Genomic DNA, 19,259 nt, shown 5'->3' with positions numbered 1-19,259 from the left:
TCTATACCCCTGAGGTACCTGCTCTACATGGTACTGCAGTTATCCCATGAAGAGCTGGTAGCCCAGTGAGACAGGTGGCTTTGGTGAGAAGATGTGGGATAACTGCAATAATTACAAAGGGATAATGGGATGCAGAGCACGTCTGTAAAGTCAAACTAATTTCAAATGGGTTAACATGTCTCAGAGAGATATAAAAGATTAAGATCAACTTTATAGATCCTGAAAGAAATTATTTTGCGGAAGTACAGAACCAGTAAAGAGTAAACGGTGGTTAGTTAAATACAAAATTACAGAAAGCGCTAGTATTAAATAGAATTTTTTTTTTTTCTTTTACAATAAGCACAAATTTCTGCAAAATAACTGGAAGATAAATTGCACAAGATGTGACAATATTGCACATAACTCTGAATAACTATTCATTATGGATTCATCCTGCAGAAGGGGAGGAATTATACAGTATGATTTCCACAGTTAAGAAAGACCTCCTGTGACATTCTGTGTTGCACCTCGTTGGTCTCAGTCTGACTGAAGGTGCTCTGACAGAACGTCCAAATGGCATGCAGGGGGTGGGAGGTGTCCAGGATGCTGAGCAGCTTCCTCGGCATCCTCCTCTGACACCACCAAGGAATCCAGCTCAAGCTTCAGGACAGAGCCATTATTAGTCCCACATGGGAAAATGTGTGCAATATCCATTCAATACAATCAAAACATTTGCTCTTTGTAATATCTTCAAACTAGTGTATTTATAATCTTGCAACTGCACACCAGATTCAAAGTGATGCAAGGCTCAAAACAAAAACTTTTATTAACACACAAAAACATTTGAACGCTATAAAACATTCACACCATGCATATTGAAAATTCCAAACAATAACATTTTCATGAATCTCATTAAAATTCAGATTATCACAGAATGATACAGCATTCAGCTGAAAGACTAAACTACAGAACAGGGAAGCTAACTATGCACACTGCAGCAAGCAATACAAAAATGCATTTGTAAAACAAGGTTATATGAACAATGTGTAATAAATAAAATTCACTCACGTAAGACTGAATCAAAGTAGGTTTCATCATATCAGTACATAAATGATTGGCCATGAAAGGAGGACTAAATAACACTACAACTGCTGGCAAATAACAAGCATTAACAGCAACAACAAAAAGCACCTGTGGAGTGATGTTTGTCTATTTAAAACAGAACACACAAACTCTACTCAAATCTACTCAAACATGAAGAGACTTTAAAATTCACTCATGATCCCTGAGCTCCCAGGCACTTGGGAATTCTGAAAGCAGCTCAAGTAATACCTCAGCACTTTAGTTGTTGGCTTTCAGAACATTTATGCAAAGCCCAACCACAACATTTTTTTCCCACAATCAAGGTGTGAGCTTCAATAGACTAGAGCTAATCCGCAACCATTCAAAACTGGACAGAAAATAAAATAGCACTCTTGAATCGGTTCCTCAATGGGGACAATTAGTCCCCGTGAATAATATAACATATCTACACAGGGTGAAGTACTAATACTTACCCTGGCACTAGTTAAAAATTGCACATGCAGCATTTAATAAATGTTCTAAGAACAACTCAGATAATACACACACACTTTTATGCATACAAGTTCGGCTGAAGTACATAATTCTGGGGATGACCAGGAACCTCATGCATAGGTCTGTGTGTGGAGTCCACACTGAACGACAGGAAAAAAAAACAAACAAACGGGCTGCTGACCCAAAGATCAGGCGCTCTATTCCACTCACAACCCCTTGATCTAAATTACTTCACCTCGATCGAATAGTGATATCACACCTATAATCTCACACGTACGATCATGTATAACAAGGTCATGGGAGACACTGGGGCGATTATGTTCATCAAGAGAATGTTCAGAAATCCATCAAGGCTCCTGTATGGTGAAAACGCACTTGTAGGTTACAGGTGAAATCTTGGCATGAACGAATCTACGCATTTCATGTATGGATGGAAACAATGCCATTGTATGGCCATGTTAATTTAAGAGAAGAGTTATTTGATAGGGGTGTCGGAAAAAAACTGATTCACGTCCGATTTGCAATTCTTATTTATTACGATTCTGAATCAATCCAAAATGTCCAAGAATCGATTTTTTAAACATAACTCGCTGCGTGTACTGTTCGTCAGGCAACGGCTTCCGTACTACAGCGTCCCCGCGAGGGGGGGGGGAATGGTCCAGCGTGCTTCAAACACTCGTGCGCTGCAGAGTTCAGTGGCTGTAGCTTAGCATGGTGGACGAAGAGCTAATTCAGCCAGCACTGTCTTTGCTGAAGGCAAATGTTTGGGCGCATTTTGGATTTTATTATTTGCTGCGTAAGAAGGAGCTTGACATGACTTATGTAGTGTGCAGAATCTGCAAAATGAAAGTCAAGTACTTCGGAAACACTTCAAATCCACAAGCCCACATGCTACGCTATCACCCGGAGCTAAAAGAGGGGAGCAGCGGTCTCTGCTGACTACTGACCAGCGCTTCGCTAAACCTCCAGAAAACTCAGAACGAGCAAAGCAGATAAGTAAATTTACATCTATAATCACTTGATTAACCTTGTAAAGCTGCATTTCTTACACATAAACATTTTTTAAGTAATATAACTATTTCTCAGAGCTCTTCGAATCGAAAATCGATTCTGAATCTAATCGAATCGTCACCCCAAGAATCAGAATCGAATTGAATCGTGAGTTGTTGTACGATTCACATCCCTATTATTTGATAGTGTTTGAGAAATCCGCCCTACGATGCTCAAAATGGCTATTTTCAGCCTAAAAAAGGGGGCCATTTCCAAACGAACAAATCTATGCAAATAACAGCCATAATTCACATTATATAAAAAAAAAACTGTCAGGTCAAATGGCAAGGCTATATGCATTTACATTTGTAAGCTTATATTTTACTGTATTCAATTATGCGTGTACTTTCAGGGAGGGACTGTCATCGGACTAGTGGCAAGATCAGCAACTTGCACCAGTTCGAAAAAGGAAAAATCCAAAATAAGGTGATTAGCGTAGTGGCATTTCCAAAGATAGCTACTATGCAGGAGCAAGGTTGGGTAGGATTACTTTGAAAGAATACATGTGGATTACATATATGTATGTACATAAATTTGGATTACTTGTAATCTGATTACATTTCAAAGTAATCCTACCCAACCTTGTGCAGGAGATAAAAGTATGGGAGAAAGTCATTATCAAAGACAAATGATGTAAAAAAATTAAGCTGGCTGCAGCAGCAACACAACAGAAATGCAGCCCATGTAACTCAGCAGCTCATATGCCACCGCGCGCACACATCTGGTGTGAAACAGGTGGAATATATTGGTGGCAATGCATGGTAGGAAGTACCTGAATTAAACTTCAACTTACGTTCATGTAATTGTTAAGTTTTAAAAAACAGTTACCTGCTCTGGAAGGCATTAGACCAATTATTTTCCTTCAAATCTTGAAAATTATTCATACTGTATGTTGTGGTACCACTGTGAGACATTGGAGGAGTTGCGTTTACAAGACTCAAGGATCTGCTCAATACGGAGGAAAATTCTGATATTTGATAAATTGTTAGATAAGATAATAATGGTAGCTGATAAATTATAGTTTGGGAGATGACTTGATTAATAAATTTTAAGCACCGTTTAATGTCAATCAATGTGGCCCTTTGTGTTAATGACTCATCATAATGATTAAAATCTCCACTGCCAGAATATACAAACTGGGTGTCCTTTTTTCTCTTACTGGATTTGCCTACAACAACAGCAAGCAGCGCAGAGATCCAGGGAAGCATAACCTGAGGGGTAAAGCCCAGTTCAGTTCATGTACCCACAAACTGGCTTTTATCTGAAGCCAGGACATGCCAAGCTAAACCTCAGCTGATTAGTTAACAGGACCTGTAGACTTTTGTATTCCGACAGTTACCATATGACCCAGTATGATGAAATCTAGGTTGAGCTGCATCAACCGTGAATCTATGTTATTTGGATGGCAGATTTAAAAGAACGCATGGACCATTTTGCCGTTTAAGCACAAAATATTCGAGTATATGTTATACTAGTCACAACTATTTTTTTAAACCCTAAAACTGAAAAAGAGAGGTCTAAACACACTTTACCTATGCTTTAACCCATTTTGGACACAAATTATATCAAATTGGTGGCACTTGAAGTGGTCCTCAAAGTGCAGAGCGGTTTTTTTTTTCTTCCTTTTCTTTTTTAATATCTAACATGCATTTTAGCTATCTGCATAGAAACATTATGTGAATTATAACACCTCCATATGGCGCACAGGAGTGGCAGGTAGAAGTAGAAGAGCCTTCACTGTCATTGTACATACATACAATGAAATTTGTCTTTTGCATTTAACCCATCCTAATTAGTTAGACACACTCCAACCACTAGGGGCAGTGGGCAGCCAGAGTCTGGCACCCAGGGACCAACTCCAAACATAGAGACGCTGCCTTAGTCAGGAGCAGACCCATGTTTGTTTTTTGCTCTTTAAATTGTGGAAGGCAACTGGAGCACCTGTAGGAAACCCACACACATATAGTAGAGAAGCTTGAATCTTCGACTGGACTGGGTTGCTTGACGTGAGGACGTTTCACTTCAAATCACAGAAGCTTCCTCAGCTAAAATTCTTGCTCTGGTAGTCTGACTTCTGTCTTGACTCTTGTAGAGAAGAATAAACCCACACACATATACAAACTCCACATAGAAAGGGCAGGAAGCGATCTCACCACCTTCTTGCTGTAAGGCATCAGTGCTAACCACTAAGCCACACAGAAGTATTTTTAATCAGTTTTAAGATTTTAAAAAAAAAAAACTGTTACCACTTGGTAAGGTCTTACAATGAGTGCAGGATATATTGATGAAGGTGTAGTGAGCATGCTCAAAGTAAATAAAATGTGTTTCTGATATGCCACTGATGCTTTGCCATAGTCCATGTACAAAGGTGAGTTTAATTAAAGGAAAAACCAAAATAAAAGGGTCGCGGTAGGTGTTAGGCAACCACGTGCTAGCCTAATGGCTTCAGTGTACTTTGGCATAGAGTCTTCAGATTTCTGGAACTCTTCTGGTGGGACGCAAGACCAGTCTTCTAAAGAATATCCCCTCATGTGGCCTTTTCAATAATGGTTGCAAAAAGCACTCCTAATCTGTTGGTTGAAATTCTCTGTTCAGTTTTCACTGGGTTAGGATGTGGTGACTGAAAAGGCTACAGTTTGATTTACATCAATTTCCTCAAACCCTACCCTATGGATAGGACTTTGGTTGTTCCTCCACTCATTTATTCGGGTTCCTCTGTTGTCGCTTATCTATAGGTCAGACCTGTCATAAAGGTGCAGATGGTCTCCTCTGAAGCTTCTCTCTGTAAATCTGAATAAGTATTGTGGCTTGCACCTTCTTCCAAGTCACATTCTTTCCATTGTCAGCAGTTTTAACTGAGGCTCTTTGTGTCACTTTACCCTTTTTCTTACTCATATGAGCAGCCTGTTACTCAGAGACTAATATTGTAAATGCCAGCATTCATCACCCATCTGATTTTATAACATCCAGATGAAAATGCTTCATAGCCGAAACAAGATGCCAAATACCCAAAGCTGTGGTTTAACAAAACATCCCCTCTGGACGCCTCCTCTCCAACAACTTTGCAAAAATTGGACATGCTCCAAGTGTAACAAAATGTGACACCGTTTCTGCCAGCTAGTTGTGCATAAGGTACTGGTGAAAGTAGATCCCGAACAGAGAGCTGATTACTTGGCAGGCAGCCACCCACCAGGTGAAGAAGGCAAAGAGACCTCGGAAGAAAAGGGGAGTGAGGACAGACCGAAATGCAGCGAAGAGTCCCGACAGGTGCGCTACCGTGGCTTGAATGTCCTCCTCCATGTCTTCCATCCCATCTTCATCCACACCATCAGAAAACACAGGTGCTGCTGTGGGCATAACCACTGCTGGTGTCACTGCAGGGGCCTCCTCTGGAACCACACCCCAGGACAAGGCCCCTGAAAGGTCAACATTTTGACACTTAGAATGATTTATTAAAATAAATGTAAGTTATACGACTACCCCCCCCAAATTTTTTTTTTGGCGACAATAAAACCTGATGTTTGCTGCATAAAACCTGGTGTAGCAGACCAAACGGTCCCCGACTAAAAAGTGGTCCGTCCTGCCTCTACTGCGCATGCGTCATTTCAGAGCTCAGCAACTCGTCTGAGACGGACTCTTCATGCAAAGCGATCAAAGAGAATAATGGGTTTATTAGACATCAAATGACAAGGTAAAACCTCTTAAATCATTCTAAAATCTATTATAAGCAGACATGAGGTAATAATCTGTGACGCTTTGAAATGACGGAGGCGCAGTGAACGCATCAGCTAGCAGCTCATCATGGCTGCTGCGCTCTGATTGTTTCCGCCATCTTTTATGATGAAATAATGCTGAATTTATGTGGAAATGATTGTTGTACAAAAGCTTCAGATATCTGTCGCTGAGACAGAAGATGGCTGGAGTGCAGTTTTAAGCAGAAACGAGGTGATAATCTGTGAAATACTGCCGATGCTCCGAAATGATGCATGCGCAGTGAAACCAGGGTGAACCGATTTTTAGGGGGGACCATTGGTTCTGCGACACGTCACTGATGTAGTTCAGCAAATAAATATTTAATAATAACAATAATAAATAAATATTTTAAGAACTTCGCTGATGAATACAGTTTTCAGAAGCTTTATCCACACTGAGGTTATATTCCACCTCAGTACATTATGCAAGCACGCACGCACAACACATCACAAGGCTGATTTGATTATGATGATGCTGGAAATCAAAAATAAGCCAAACAACCACTGAGTGGTTAAAAACTGCTCCTCCAACAGATTTCTGTAACACGCTTAAAAAAAAGGAACAGGTAGTCAATAATGCATTTTAGTGTTTTGCGGTTAATTTTTTTCTACACATAGCCTTTAAATAAACCAATCTATGCCATTCAAACAGAGGCTCCTGGTTCAAAGCGGCCCACTCCCCAATCTCAATGCTCATGTGGGGCTGCCTCAGGAAGCAAATCAACATGTAAAGCCATACCTAATCCACTGTGGTGAACCCGAGCAAAACTGAAGAAGCCCAAAAAAAAAAAAAAAAACTGATTGGGAAAATGCTTAATTATGAGAGTTACTGATTACTACAAAATCCCACGGTGAATCAAACAAATAAACAATATACACTCATAATTAATAAAAAAAAATACTTATTTAGTACAAAGCTAATCATGCATCAAAGCCAGTGTTCTAATTTACAAAGTTCACCTGTGGCTTTTTTTTTTTTTTTTTTTTTGACACACTGCTCCTGATAACAGCAGAATGGCGCTTTACTTACCAAGAGCTTTGAAGGACAGCGTGGAGAAAAGAATGAGCAGAACAGGAAGAAGATACTGCAGAGTAACAACAGTCAAATAGCAAAACACACGTGTGACCTAAAAAACAGAAATCTGCTTTTACTGTGTGCAAACAGGAAACATCTCCTCTATAAAATTTAATAAGTTCTTGTTTAAAATGGAAAATCTTACAAGAGAGGAGGGAAAACAAAAGAAAACATTGATACCCAGAAACAGACAGAAGTGCAGCACCTGTGAAAGCTCTCAGACCTGACTTTGTGTGTATCTTACCTTCCTCTGAATGTCAATCGCAGCAATACGCCCCGCCTCCTTCTTCATCTGCTCCACCCACTTCTCAGCCAGATTGAGGTAGGCTTGCAAGTGGTAACGGGTGAGAGCCAGCCGAAGGGCACAGAGCACCACGATGATCCACAGGCGCATAACGTCAAACGCTTCACTGGACACTCTATGAGCATGAGAGCATATGATCACTGAATTTACGGATTTATGACTAGGTCTCACCCTGTTTAGAAATAATGTGAGAAGCTAGGTTTGTGTAGGCAACAGAGGTGTCACAGATAGGCCTGTCACGATAAATTTTGCTGGACGATATACTGGCTCAGAAAATATCACGTCAATCGGTAATATCACAATATTAAACATCGTTTGAAGGCTTTTCATGAAATTGATATAATGGTTATATAGCATAAAAATGCAAGTACATCCTATCAAATAGCAAGAAACGTTTATTTCTAAAGTGTTCAGCTTTGCAATTGAAAGTTGAGAAGGAAAAAAAAAAAATCCTAAATCGAACATTCCGATTTCCAAAGGGTGGTATGAGCTGATGGCCCCTCAGTGCCTGAACTAATGGGCCATTTTCTCCATATGATGGGCCCTTCTCAGACATCAACGAGCCTATGAAAATGGAATAAAATAAATAATTCCAGATTTGTTTTTTTTTCTGTTAAGAGCCACAACTTGAGCGAATTCAAGCGAAACTTAAATATGATCCAAATTTCACATTTCATTATTTTGTGTTACATTTCAAGCCATTTGATGGTATGTATAGGCAATAAATGATGTTTAAAAAAGGTTTAAAACACAGTAATATTGGATGGACATACTGTTTGCTCCAGTGTTACAGACAGTAGCTTTAATCTGTGAGCAGCAGAGAGCTGCCATCAAGCACTTTAGCACCATCTATCATTTACTTTGGATAAACTTACTGTGCAGCATGTTAAGTGTTTTGTTTTTATGTCAGGCAACATGTCGTGCTAGACCACCTTCAATATTTTGTCCATTTTAAGTTTGTGGCAGAGCAAGACGCACACTGTTTAAACAGTGTAGACAACATGCAAGCACTTATTTGGTAACTTGACTTTCATCAATCCAGTACAGATCAATAAAAAGCCTTTATTGAGCAGAAATGCTCAAGGAGGATTGTTTCTGGTTTGCCATCCACAGTTATTGCTGCATGGCTTCATGATGCCTAAACCTACAGCGCAGGCAGACTGTCACAGAAGGTGCAGGTTTTTTTTTTAAACTTTGATAGCCCTGATTATGATTATATATATATATATATATATATATATATATATATATATATATATATATACACATACATACACACACACACACACAAGCACATTTTGCATCATTTTTTTTCCTCTTCTCAGTTCACTGACATCTGCATCAAAATTTAAGCAGTTACTCCCATATTTTCCAGGATACAAGTCAGCTTTTTATTAGTTTGGGAGACCCTGTGACTAATACTCATGTACGACATATCAAAAATCATGCATTCATTAAGAATAATAAGTATACAAAACTAGTTATATAGGATTTTCCTAGGAATCAAAGTTATAAACAAAAGAATAATAGTAACAACAGCAATAATAAAAAGTAGACTACAAGAATGCAAAAGATAAAATAAATTACATTTTAAAAAAGAGCTGATAAAACATAAAAAAAGTGCAACTTAAGCTGTGTCCCAATTCAGAATCTGCACCCTTCTAGGGTCTGTGTCCCACAAAACTCTTCAGGTATCAGCTCTTCAGACACAGTGGAGGCTGAAACAAACCATTCTGCAATGAGACAGCAGCCCAAAGAGCATTTTTTGCTGTTGCGTCATTGCGATTCCTCACCCCTACCTCATGTCACCTGGCAACCTTGACAGATGCACATGCCAAGCTAGTGTAGTGGACGTAACCTGTAATTTAGTCATCATTTCTCATTACTTATGTTTTACTTACAAATATTACTCATTTACAATCATACACACGGTGCCTATAAGTTTTTTTTGTTTTTTATTTACCAATCATTTTGTCAGAGAGGAGGAAATCACACAATGACACATGGGATTGTATGAGCTGCAATGGATCCACATCTTTCTATTGTGGGGGAAAGAAGGCTGCAAACATCGGCAGCTTCACAAGCAGCCACTGAAATACGACGCCTAGCCACACCACTTATGATGTAAACGGCAGACAATTACAGCCTTTGCAGCGTGCAGCCACTCATGTTTCTCAGAATGCAAAAGATAAGAGAACTACATCCTACTTTTTCTGAGTCAGTTTCAAAACTCTTCAATTGCTCCTAATATGAGCAAATGGGTATGTGGACTCACAGTGTGACAGAAGACTTCCCCATAGGTGCATTGGCCAGAAAGTCTCTCATAACTGGCTTCACCCAGAGCACCAGAACAATCACCGGAGACAGGAAACTCAGGTGCAACAGAATCCTACAACAAACATGAAGGGAGACCTGAGTGAGCACATTGCTACTAATATTTAAACACAACACTGACAACATTCTTTTAATCCATATAAATCTATCAGTTTTTACTGAAGAAGCGGACGGTCTGAGTGCATGTGTACAGCATCCAGGTGAGTCTGAGCCAGTCGAAGTCCAGGGAAGGCCAGGAGAGCACCGATGTAAGCACAGACAGCAGCAAGACAGAGCTTCACCGTCAGCTTAGTCACAGGGATTCTGAGGAAAGTCCAAAGGGCAAACTGTGGTTATTAAAAAGCACTAATTGTAACATACAGATACAAAAAGCCAGGTCTCTGAAACAGTCTAAAGCCGTTCCTCTGGCTTTTTTTTTTTTTTTTTTTTTTTTTGATGGAACATGCTGCAAATGTCTTTTTTAGACAGAACTGTTGATTTGAGGGGAAACAAATGCAGAAAAGCAATCAGATATAGGGGACAGCTTTTTCACACAGGTTGTGACAACCACATAAAAGCAGCTACCAGTTTTCAGTTGAATAACCCCTTAATACAGTGATGTGTAAAGGGGGGGGGAATGAAAACAGTAGACTGTTAACTGAAGCTGCGGATAAAAGCTGGTGTGTTGTGTGAGCCATTATCTTCATTAACAGCTAGAAGTGGAAACAGTCACAAGGGTTAACTGCACCAATATCACAATATTCATTGGTTGTTCGGTACACGGGTATGTGTTTTTGACCTGTGCACACACACCAGCCATAGAAAGATTAAACAAATCCTTAAAAATCATGTTGTGTATCCAGAGGTGTCAAGTAACGAAGTACAAATACTTCGTTACTGTACTTAAGTACACTTTTTAGGTATCTATACTTTACTCCATTACTTATGTTTCTGCCTACTTCTGACTTATACTCATTACATTTTCACACAACTATCTGTACTTTCTATTCCATACATTTTTAAAACAGCCTTGTTACTCTTGGCTTCAGTTTATATATATATATATATATATATATATATATATATATATTTCACGTCATGTGCGCCTGTAATCAACTTTTCTGCAGCGTGGCTTTGCTTTGAACCGTGAACCAATCGAAGCAGTGGTTCGCAGATTGAAGCAATGCTTCGACCTATTGCTTCGTTTATTCTTTCTTTCTTTCGCTTAATTTTCCCCCGCTAAAACCCTAAAAAGCATACTTCTTTGAGTATTATTTACCATTTATATGTTAAACCGACCTGTTATGGTCTTCTGAAACAGTCGATGGATGTATTTTATAACTTAAAAACGGGAGCGACGCTAACGCGTTAGCATGTCTATGGCATTTTCAATGTTAAAACTTGGCATTAAGCAATTGCAGCTCTCATCACGTTCGGGTGCATGTTTTCAAATTGTAATATTTCTTAAATTTATTTTTGTTTATATATTAATAATCTAATGATTATTATATACAATTTTAGAGAAAGAGGCAAAAAGAACCTGAATAGAAACAACTGAAAATATAAGATCAACTAACAATGAACACACACAAATAAATAAATACATACATACATAAATAAATAAGTGTTTCCTGTGAACACCTAGTGACTCTTACACCTCCACTTCATCCCTGTCTTATTTAATGACAGTTTGTTTCGGTCAAACCATATTTTCAATGTGTTAATTTCTTCATTGATTTCCTCCAAAACTATCTGACAAACTAGAAAACTACTGCATCCTAGTAAGAGCAGAATACTACTGGAATGAATTTGAATAAGGAATGTTATGGGGTTTTTTTGTGGGGGTTTTTTTCTTCACTAAATGGATGCTGCACTCACTGCAGTTTATTGTCTGGAATAGTCCCAGATTGCATTTCAGAGCTTCTAGAATTGAAACATTTTCATGCAGGTGGTGTTGGGGGGTAATTTTGGGTTTTGGGCCACATGTAGAACGAATCAGTTTTTAAATTAAGCTTTCAATTCATATAGTGGCATCTACCTTTTTTTTTTTTTTTTTGAAGGTTACTTTATACTTTTATACTTTAAGTAGGTTTTGGAGCACATACAAAAAGTTGAGTAAAGAGGTCAAGTTGATACTTCAACTTTTACCAGTGTTTTTAAACTGCAGTATCTATACTTCTACTTAAGTAACAAATGTGTGTACTTTTGACACCACTGTGTGCATAACAGCTTATGAGGAAGCATAGCGGTCTTCAGTGACAGGTTCATTTGAATAGCACTTACGACCAGTCAGAGTAGCCCTGCTGTCGGATAAAGATTTCTAAATTGTCAAAGAGGCTGTTGAATCCAGACTCCAGGCCAAACTCCAAGTAGTCCTCTCGAACCACCAGCACCAGCATGGCCACAAGCAGTGACAGAAAGCCAAAAGCAAGGCACACAGAGCTTTCGCCTCCCTCTTCAGAGCGGAAGTAGTGACTCATCAGAGTGTGAAGGGTCTTTCTGAAGACTGAAGGTTAAATTAAATCAACCAAAAGGAAAAAAAGGTACATTTTTAATCATGCATTCATTCATGTATGCACCATTCTAATGAGCATTTTTATCTTTAGGTTATTAAACAGTGAAGATGGTAAAAATGGTAAATGGGCTGCATTTACATAGTGGTTTTCCATCTGAATCAGGAGCTCAAAGCGCTTTACAATGATGCTTCACATTCACACATTAATGTCAGGATGCTGCCATGCAAGGTGCTCACTACCCACAGGAGCAACTTGGGGATTAAGGACCTTGCCTGAGGGCCGCTAGTGATGTTCTGGCCTAATGGGAGTTTGAACAGAGGATCCTACTGGACAAGTTACATTTAGTGATATATTGCAGGTACTCCAACACAGACGCAACACCCCTACTGTGGATTATTGACTACTTCCTATTGAACAACCCTTGATGTTCTTGCTCAGAACACAGGCGCCGACTCCCTTCATCATGATCTTATGACAACTACTGTAATGAGCAACATCTTAACATGTTAAAATAAAAGTTATGACAATTATTTTCCGACTGGCAGTAGCTGTACTGTAAGCGTCTGCTAAAGATTCAATGTCTGCTTTGTTGTTCATTGCGCAAATTTTTTCTCTTTTTTTTTTTTTTTTTGCTGTACGTTACCTGGTTTGGTTAACAGTAAACAAGTGTCACTTCCACCTTAGCAGAAAGGTTACGGGTTTTTTTTTTTTTTTTTTGGTGTTCTTTTTTTGGTTTCTGATTTGGTCTATTGTTTAATATACTGCATGTTCAAAATGTTGCTAACAAAGTTCTAAGCGAAGAAATGAGCGCTAATGCCTAAGAATGACACAGGCTCATAGAAACCAACAGATTGGCCATATTTGTTCACACTTTATGTTTCCACCAATGTCCCCATGATTACATAGTCAGTTGGTATGACACCTAAATACATCCTTGCCATTTGACTGGTGGTTTGTATGTCACGTTACATTGACCATTTGTCCCATTTGCAATCTTGTCCCATTTTACCGTGCAATTTTGCTTACATACATTTTGTACCACTGCACGCCACGACCACCTTAATGCAAAAACACAACGTACTGCATTTGCGTGCATGCACCAATCAAGGAATGACAGACCGTGCGCTCACACAACCTTTGACATAGCGATGGCGCTTAGTATAAAAACAGGGTGGGGTTTGTTTTGGTGACAAGCGACGATTTGAATGAGCTTATTAATGGTGCTCATTCTTCTAGCACAAAAAATGAATCCAGTACACCGTAAATCATCTGGAGGCATTTGCAGTATTTGCTGGCACATCTCTAGCCGAAGTAGAAGCGCTGTCGGATGAAAAGCTCAGCAAATTTTTGTTGTCATTTTTCGCTGGACTTAGGAAAGCAGACTGTACATGAAGAAGTCAATGCACAGCATCAGGTAGAGACTTTGTCATTTTAAGACCGTGAGAGATGTTGACATTGCCAAAGCTGACAAGTTTCATCATTTGGATTGGATTGCTATTTAAAGTTCATGTTGGACTGTTTGGAGCCTCTTGACCAGTGACACACACCAAAATGTAAGTCCCTATTTTCTTGTTTATAAATTAATAAAATATCAAATGACAAGGATATATTTTAGGTGTTACATAAAACAAATAATATTTCATGAGGTTAAATATGAAATGTTCTATTCAACAAGGCTTACGTTCCATACATTTTCATGACAGTGAAAACGAGAAACAACACTAACTTGCCTTTTTGTGTTAACTAAATGAAAGAGAGGGTGAACTTTTTAACTGGACTCGTATTTTCAGCATGTGTTTAAAACAGTCTGATCACACTTAAGCATCAGTTATACAAACAATCACCACACTACTTTAAGTTTTTCCTCACCTCTTTATCTATTGTTACTCCTCATCTCTGATTTGTACAATATTTTAGCAATTTTACAGTTGAAGGATACAGACAGAAGAGTATGGTCAAGACACACCAGATGGCGCCAATATTAACCTCCTTGCTGGCATCCACAATGCTGTAGTAGCACTCCGTGAACAGAAAGACACCTGATGCATAGACTGCAAAATCCACCAGCCACTGGTACTCCAGGAAAAAATGCAACACTAAACAGCAAAAACACAAAACAATGGCATAATGTTTATAATGCTTTCGTATTTGCAAGTTAACCCTTTTAATATGGAGAGCCTCCTTATGTACCATATATGATACATAAGCATTGCACACAAGCGTACGCTTGCGTGCATTGAGGCTCTCAGTATGGGTTAACTCAAATTAAATTAGCAATGTGCAGCTTTTATCGCAAACAAATTACATTGCTATAACTGAATACAAAGTCAAATGTAAAGCTTACACTGCAGTGTTTGTTGTTGAAACAAAAAAATATGTATTACTGTGTTAAAAGGAGAGTGGTGTTTGTTTTACCAAGAGCGTCAATGACATTTACTGGACTTTTCTCCAGGTGAAGGTCGATATCTTTGGGCACAGTGAGAGGTTTACTTTCACCATTCTGTCGCCTAGAAAAATCAATCAGAAGATATGCACACATGGTAAGAAAAAAAAAAATAGTAATTAAAATAAGTTTACACTTAAGTTATTAGATAAATTCACTACTAAATTAAACAGAAAAAAATAATTCATTTATCAAGGAAAAAATGCTGAATGTTTAATAATTTGTGTTGTCTAACATTAAGATTTAGTGACTCATTACTGAAATCATTGTAAATGAAGCAACCGTGGCTTCTGCAATACTGGACAGACAATCGTGGGGGGGGGAGGGAGACGACTCTCCACGTAGCAGCGCTCAGCTGGGGACTCTTGAGTATCCCCAAACCTGCCCAGCACCTCACACTCTGGGCACCTCCAGAAAAAAATAAGGTCCAACCCCTATCAAGGAGAGTGGTTCCGGAGCTGAGGCTATGTGTGGAGGAGAGGAGAGGAGATTTAACTGGTACCGGTCCACTTCCCGCTCAAGCGCCGACTCCTTTCCCCACAGCGAGGTGAAATTCCACACCTCCAGAGCTAGCTTCTGCCAGCCGGGTCTGGTCCATCGAGGCCCTCAGCTTTCACTGCCACCCATGGGACAGCGCATCCGACCCCAGCGGTTTCCCCTGCAGGTGGTGAACCCTCAGGGTGGAGATGGGAAGTCAACGTTGCCTTTTCGGACTGTGCCCAGCCAGGCTCCGTGGGAAGCCCGATCACCAGGCGCTGGATGATGGGCCCTCCGTCCAGGCGTAGTTCCAGACAGGGACCCTGGGCTTTCTCTGGACCAGGTAACATTTCCTCTGCCTTGTTTGTCCATGGAGTCTTTGTGAACCATTCTTAGTCTGGCCGCTCACCTGAGACCAATTTGACATGGATGACCCTACCAGGAGCACAAAGGCTCCAGACAACACAGTTTATAGGGATGCACAAACCCCTCCACCACAATAAGGTGATGGTCCTCATTTAGCCATTTCAAATAAGGTATTTCTTAGTGATCTTACATGTTGTGCGGGGGGGATTTCATCCATTTTTGGAATAAGGCTGTCAAATAACAAAAAGTGAAGTGCTATGAATACTTTCTGGATGCATTGTAGATTCCATTCAAAATGTGAGGGTGTGATCGAGGAGAGTTTTGGTCAGTTGAGAGTAAGACAGTTTAGAGAATAGGAGGATTGGATTACCTAAACCCAAACAGTCGAAAAATTGTTTAATAAAAATTAATTGCATCTCCCCTGCACTGCACATCATTGTGCTCATTACAAAATGAGCTACTTAATCCAATGCCTTTTTCCAAAATGACACCATATATGAATACAACCATTATTATGTAATATAACTTGACACGGCAACACAATTTTTGGCCAAATGACCGGTTTACACACATAGGACATATTCACAAAACAATTACAGTTTATTATACAAGTATGTGATACAGTATAATCATAATATATTCACTAGAAAATACACTACTTTTTTATCATTATTTATATTCATTCCCAACAACCATTACAGACACAAAATACAGACCATCACAAATTACATAGTTAAGATCACACCTGCCTGTTTTACAGACTTTGGCCATCAGGTGGTTATCATGTGCACATGAAGACTCCTTTTGTGAAACAATTTGCTGTTAACAGTTCATGAAGCTTCAGCACCATCAATAATATTTTTCCATTAAGCAGCTATGACAGAAGAAGTCTTCCCTGCAATGTCATCTCATCCCCCACCTGTCTCTCCTGGTCTGTTTAGGCATTTGCTTCCCTGCCAGCGCACACAGCTGTCCTTCTGATGGGTGTTTGAACCGGAACAAACTGGAAGACACAAGCAGCCAGCTCTATCTACACAGTACACATAACACCCAGTGTTTGACACCAACCACACAGGACGACAATACCTGCCGTTGCAAAGGAGCCATCGAGCAAAGGAGCAATGTGGAGCCATCTTCTGCATTATGCTAACAGCCAGCAAGCTGACCACCAGCTGAACTCCCATCAGTGCCTGTCAGAGCAAATACACACATTAAAAATCCAGGAAGCCACCATGCGCACTTCAAAAAAGAGAAATTCTTTTGGAAAAAGTTCAAAAGGTGTGCACTACATTACAGCCACTTGGAACAAAAGGCATAAAAAAATAAATAAAATTTCTGCAGACTCAGTGTTCACACAAACAGCATTTGCTGTGGTCTGTTGATAAAATGCATCAGTGTCTCTGAAATGTTTTTTTTTTTCCTTCAGGGAGTGATGTGAAACAAATGGTTACCCTGCATTTATCTTTCAAATCACAAGAACATATTGATGTTTCCCCACCAACCAGGATGGAAACTACACACTAAACAGTTACTAACACTGATGCACAGGAAGAACAGGTTTATACAAAGAAAGAAGTTGCGAGGACACCGTTGGACAGATGTTTATAGTAACAATTTGGGATACTGTGTAAAAGCCAGTCCCTTCGGTTGCTACCTTGTTTGCACTCGTGGTCACCACAGCAAGTCCAAGGTGGATCTGCATGTTGAATTGGCACAGGTTTTCCGTCAGATGCTCTTTCTAACGAAACTCCAGATACTGTGTACTGTGCACATAATTGGGCTATCCTAGATAAATATATCCATTCATTCAGAATACAATTATTACAATATTCCTATTTTGATTTCTCAAAGTGTGTGTGCAGCCCCCTGATAGACCGTGAAGGTATTGCAGGTGGGCTGTGATAAATCATTAAAAAATGAATAAATAAAAATGTCTTTGATTTGCAATAAAGTGTAAAATTATTCAAAAAAAATTTTGGATTTATATTTCCATGTAATCACAGGCAAGATAAACACGGGGTGTAAATAGCTCCATATTTTTTGCATGTATATTACAGCATGTATATGCACACATACACAATAATGGTGTGTGTATGTAACACATACACTATTGTTATTACATATTATACTGCATTATAAAATAATTGTAATAGTTGTATTCTTCTCTCACTGTTACTCAGTGTTAGTAACTATTTAGTTTATAGATCAAGAAAGCAGTAGGGATATAAAACACTGCCATACATAGTTCTATAATCAGAAATGCTTTTCAAATGAATTACAATTACTGTAGCAACCTCAATGTTTCTTAAACCTTTATTTAATCATATTGGTGTGTGCTTTTCTACACAAACTATATACGGTTTCACACAAGCAAACTAATTATGTATTTATAAAATGAATGTTGTGAAGGTACACAATCAGATCTGGACATGAAATTGTAAGAGCTTGTTTGATAGGGTAGGGCGCCCCCTGTTGGTGCAAGTGGGTGAGTCAATTGCAGAATGTGAAAGTTTTAGTCTGCAAAATGCCACAAACATAAAGAATTAGCGGCATACGTTGACTGTTTAGAAACTAACAGAAGCAAGAGTTTAAATGATACAACTTTTAACATATTTCACAGTTACGGCAAAAATGAATGAGAGTTAGCAAACGTGCAGTGAGCTAAATTTAGCTAAACTTCAACACCTGTCAGGGCTACCGCTAAAGTTAGCATACTAGCGCTACCTCAAACAGTGCTTGCACCGTGTAAGCACTGAAAGAAACAGCAGGACGATAGCAAAACGTCAAAGTACTAGGAGATAAAGAGGATTACCATGTCTTTTCCAGCAAACGGCGAGGAGAATAAAGATTCTTCTGTCCGTGCCGAGCAGAAGTGTCATGCGAAACTGCAAAAAGTGCCCGGATTTACGAATGGAGTCATGTTGCGTTCGCTGGTTGTGAAAAAGCTTTGTAAATCAAAGCTTCGTCTTTGGCTTAAGAACCACCACCACTGCTACAATACTGACACTAAAACTAAGACGAACTAAAACTGAAACTAAGATTTAAAAAAATGATAAAAGAATGAGTGCATAATTAAAATAAGCTGTAACAATATGCATCCAGTCAGGCCCATAGATAATTGAACAGTGACACTTCTGTAATTTTGCCTTTGTAAATCACCACAGGGGAGTTGAAGCAATTAAGTTTTGCTTGTAAACTTTCAGCTTTTATTCAAGGGGGTTTAACTATATATATACACTCAACAAAAATATAAACGCAACACTTTTGGTTTTGCTCCCATTTTGTATGAGATGAACTCAAAGATCTAAAACTTTTTCCACATACACAATATCACCATTTCCCTCAAATATTGTTCACAAACCAGTCTAAATCTGTGATAGTGAGCACTTCTCCTTTGCTGAGATAATCC

The 19,259-nt window shown here is 39.1% G+C and overlaps 1 protein-coding gene across 1 annotated transcript; it reads right to left on the bottom strand.

Moving 5' to 3' along the window:
* Positions 1-5,288: 5,288 nt before the first annotated feature.
* Positions 5,289-18,751, bottom strand: tmem161a (transmembrane protein 161A). Its single transcript, XM_034180288.1, has 11 exons — positions 18,663-18,751; positions 16,937-17,040; positions 16,770-16,853; positions 14,980-15,071; positions 14,504-14,660; positions 12,332-12,547; positions 10,229-10,372; positions 10,011-10,124; positions 7,676-7,850; positions 7,387-7,483; positions 5,289-6,020 (listed from the first exon to the last, which is right to left on the bottom strand). Exons 1-11 carry the CDS (start codon positions 18,663-18,665, stop codon positions 5,722-5,724), a joined length of 1,485 nt encoding a protein of 494 aa, XP_034036179.1. The 5' UTR covers positions 18,666-18,751; the 3' UTR covers positions 5,289-5,721.
* Positions 18,752-19,259: the final 508 nt, after the last annotated feature.

The sequence above is a fragment of the Thalassophryne amazonica genome, chromosome 10, assembly GCF_902500255.1.
Source record: "Thalassophryne amazonica chromosome 10, fThaAma1.1, whole genome shotgun sequence".
Taxonomy (NCBI): domain Eukaryota; kingdom Metazoa; phylum Chordata; class Actinopteri; order Batrachoidiformes; family Batrachoididae; genus Thalassophryne; species Thalassophryne amazonica.
This window is presented reverse-complemented; position numbering and strand designations above follow the sequence as displayed.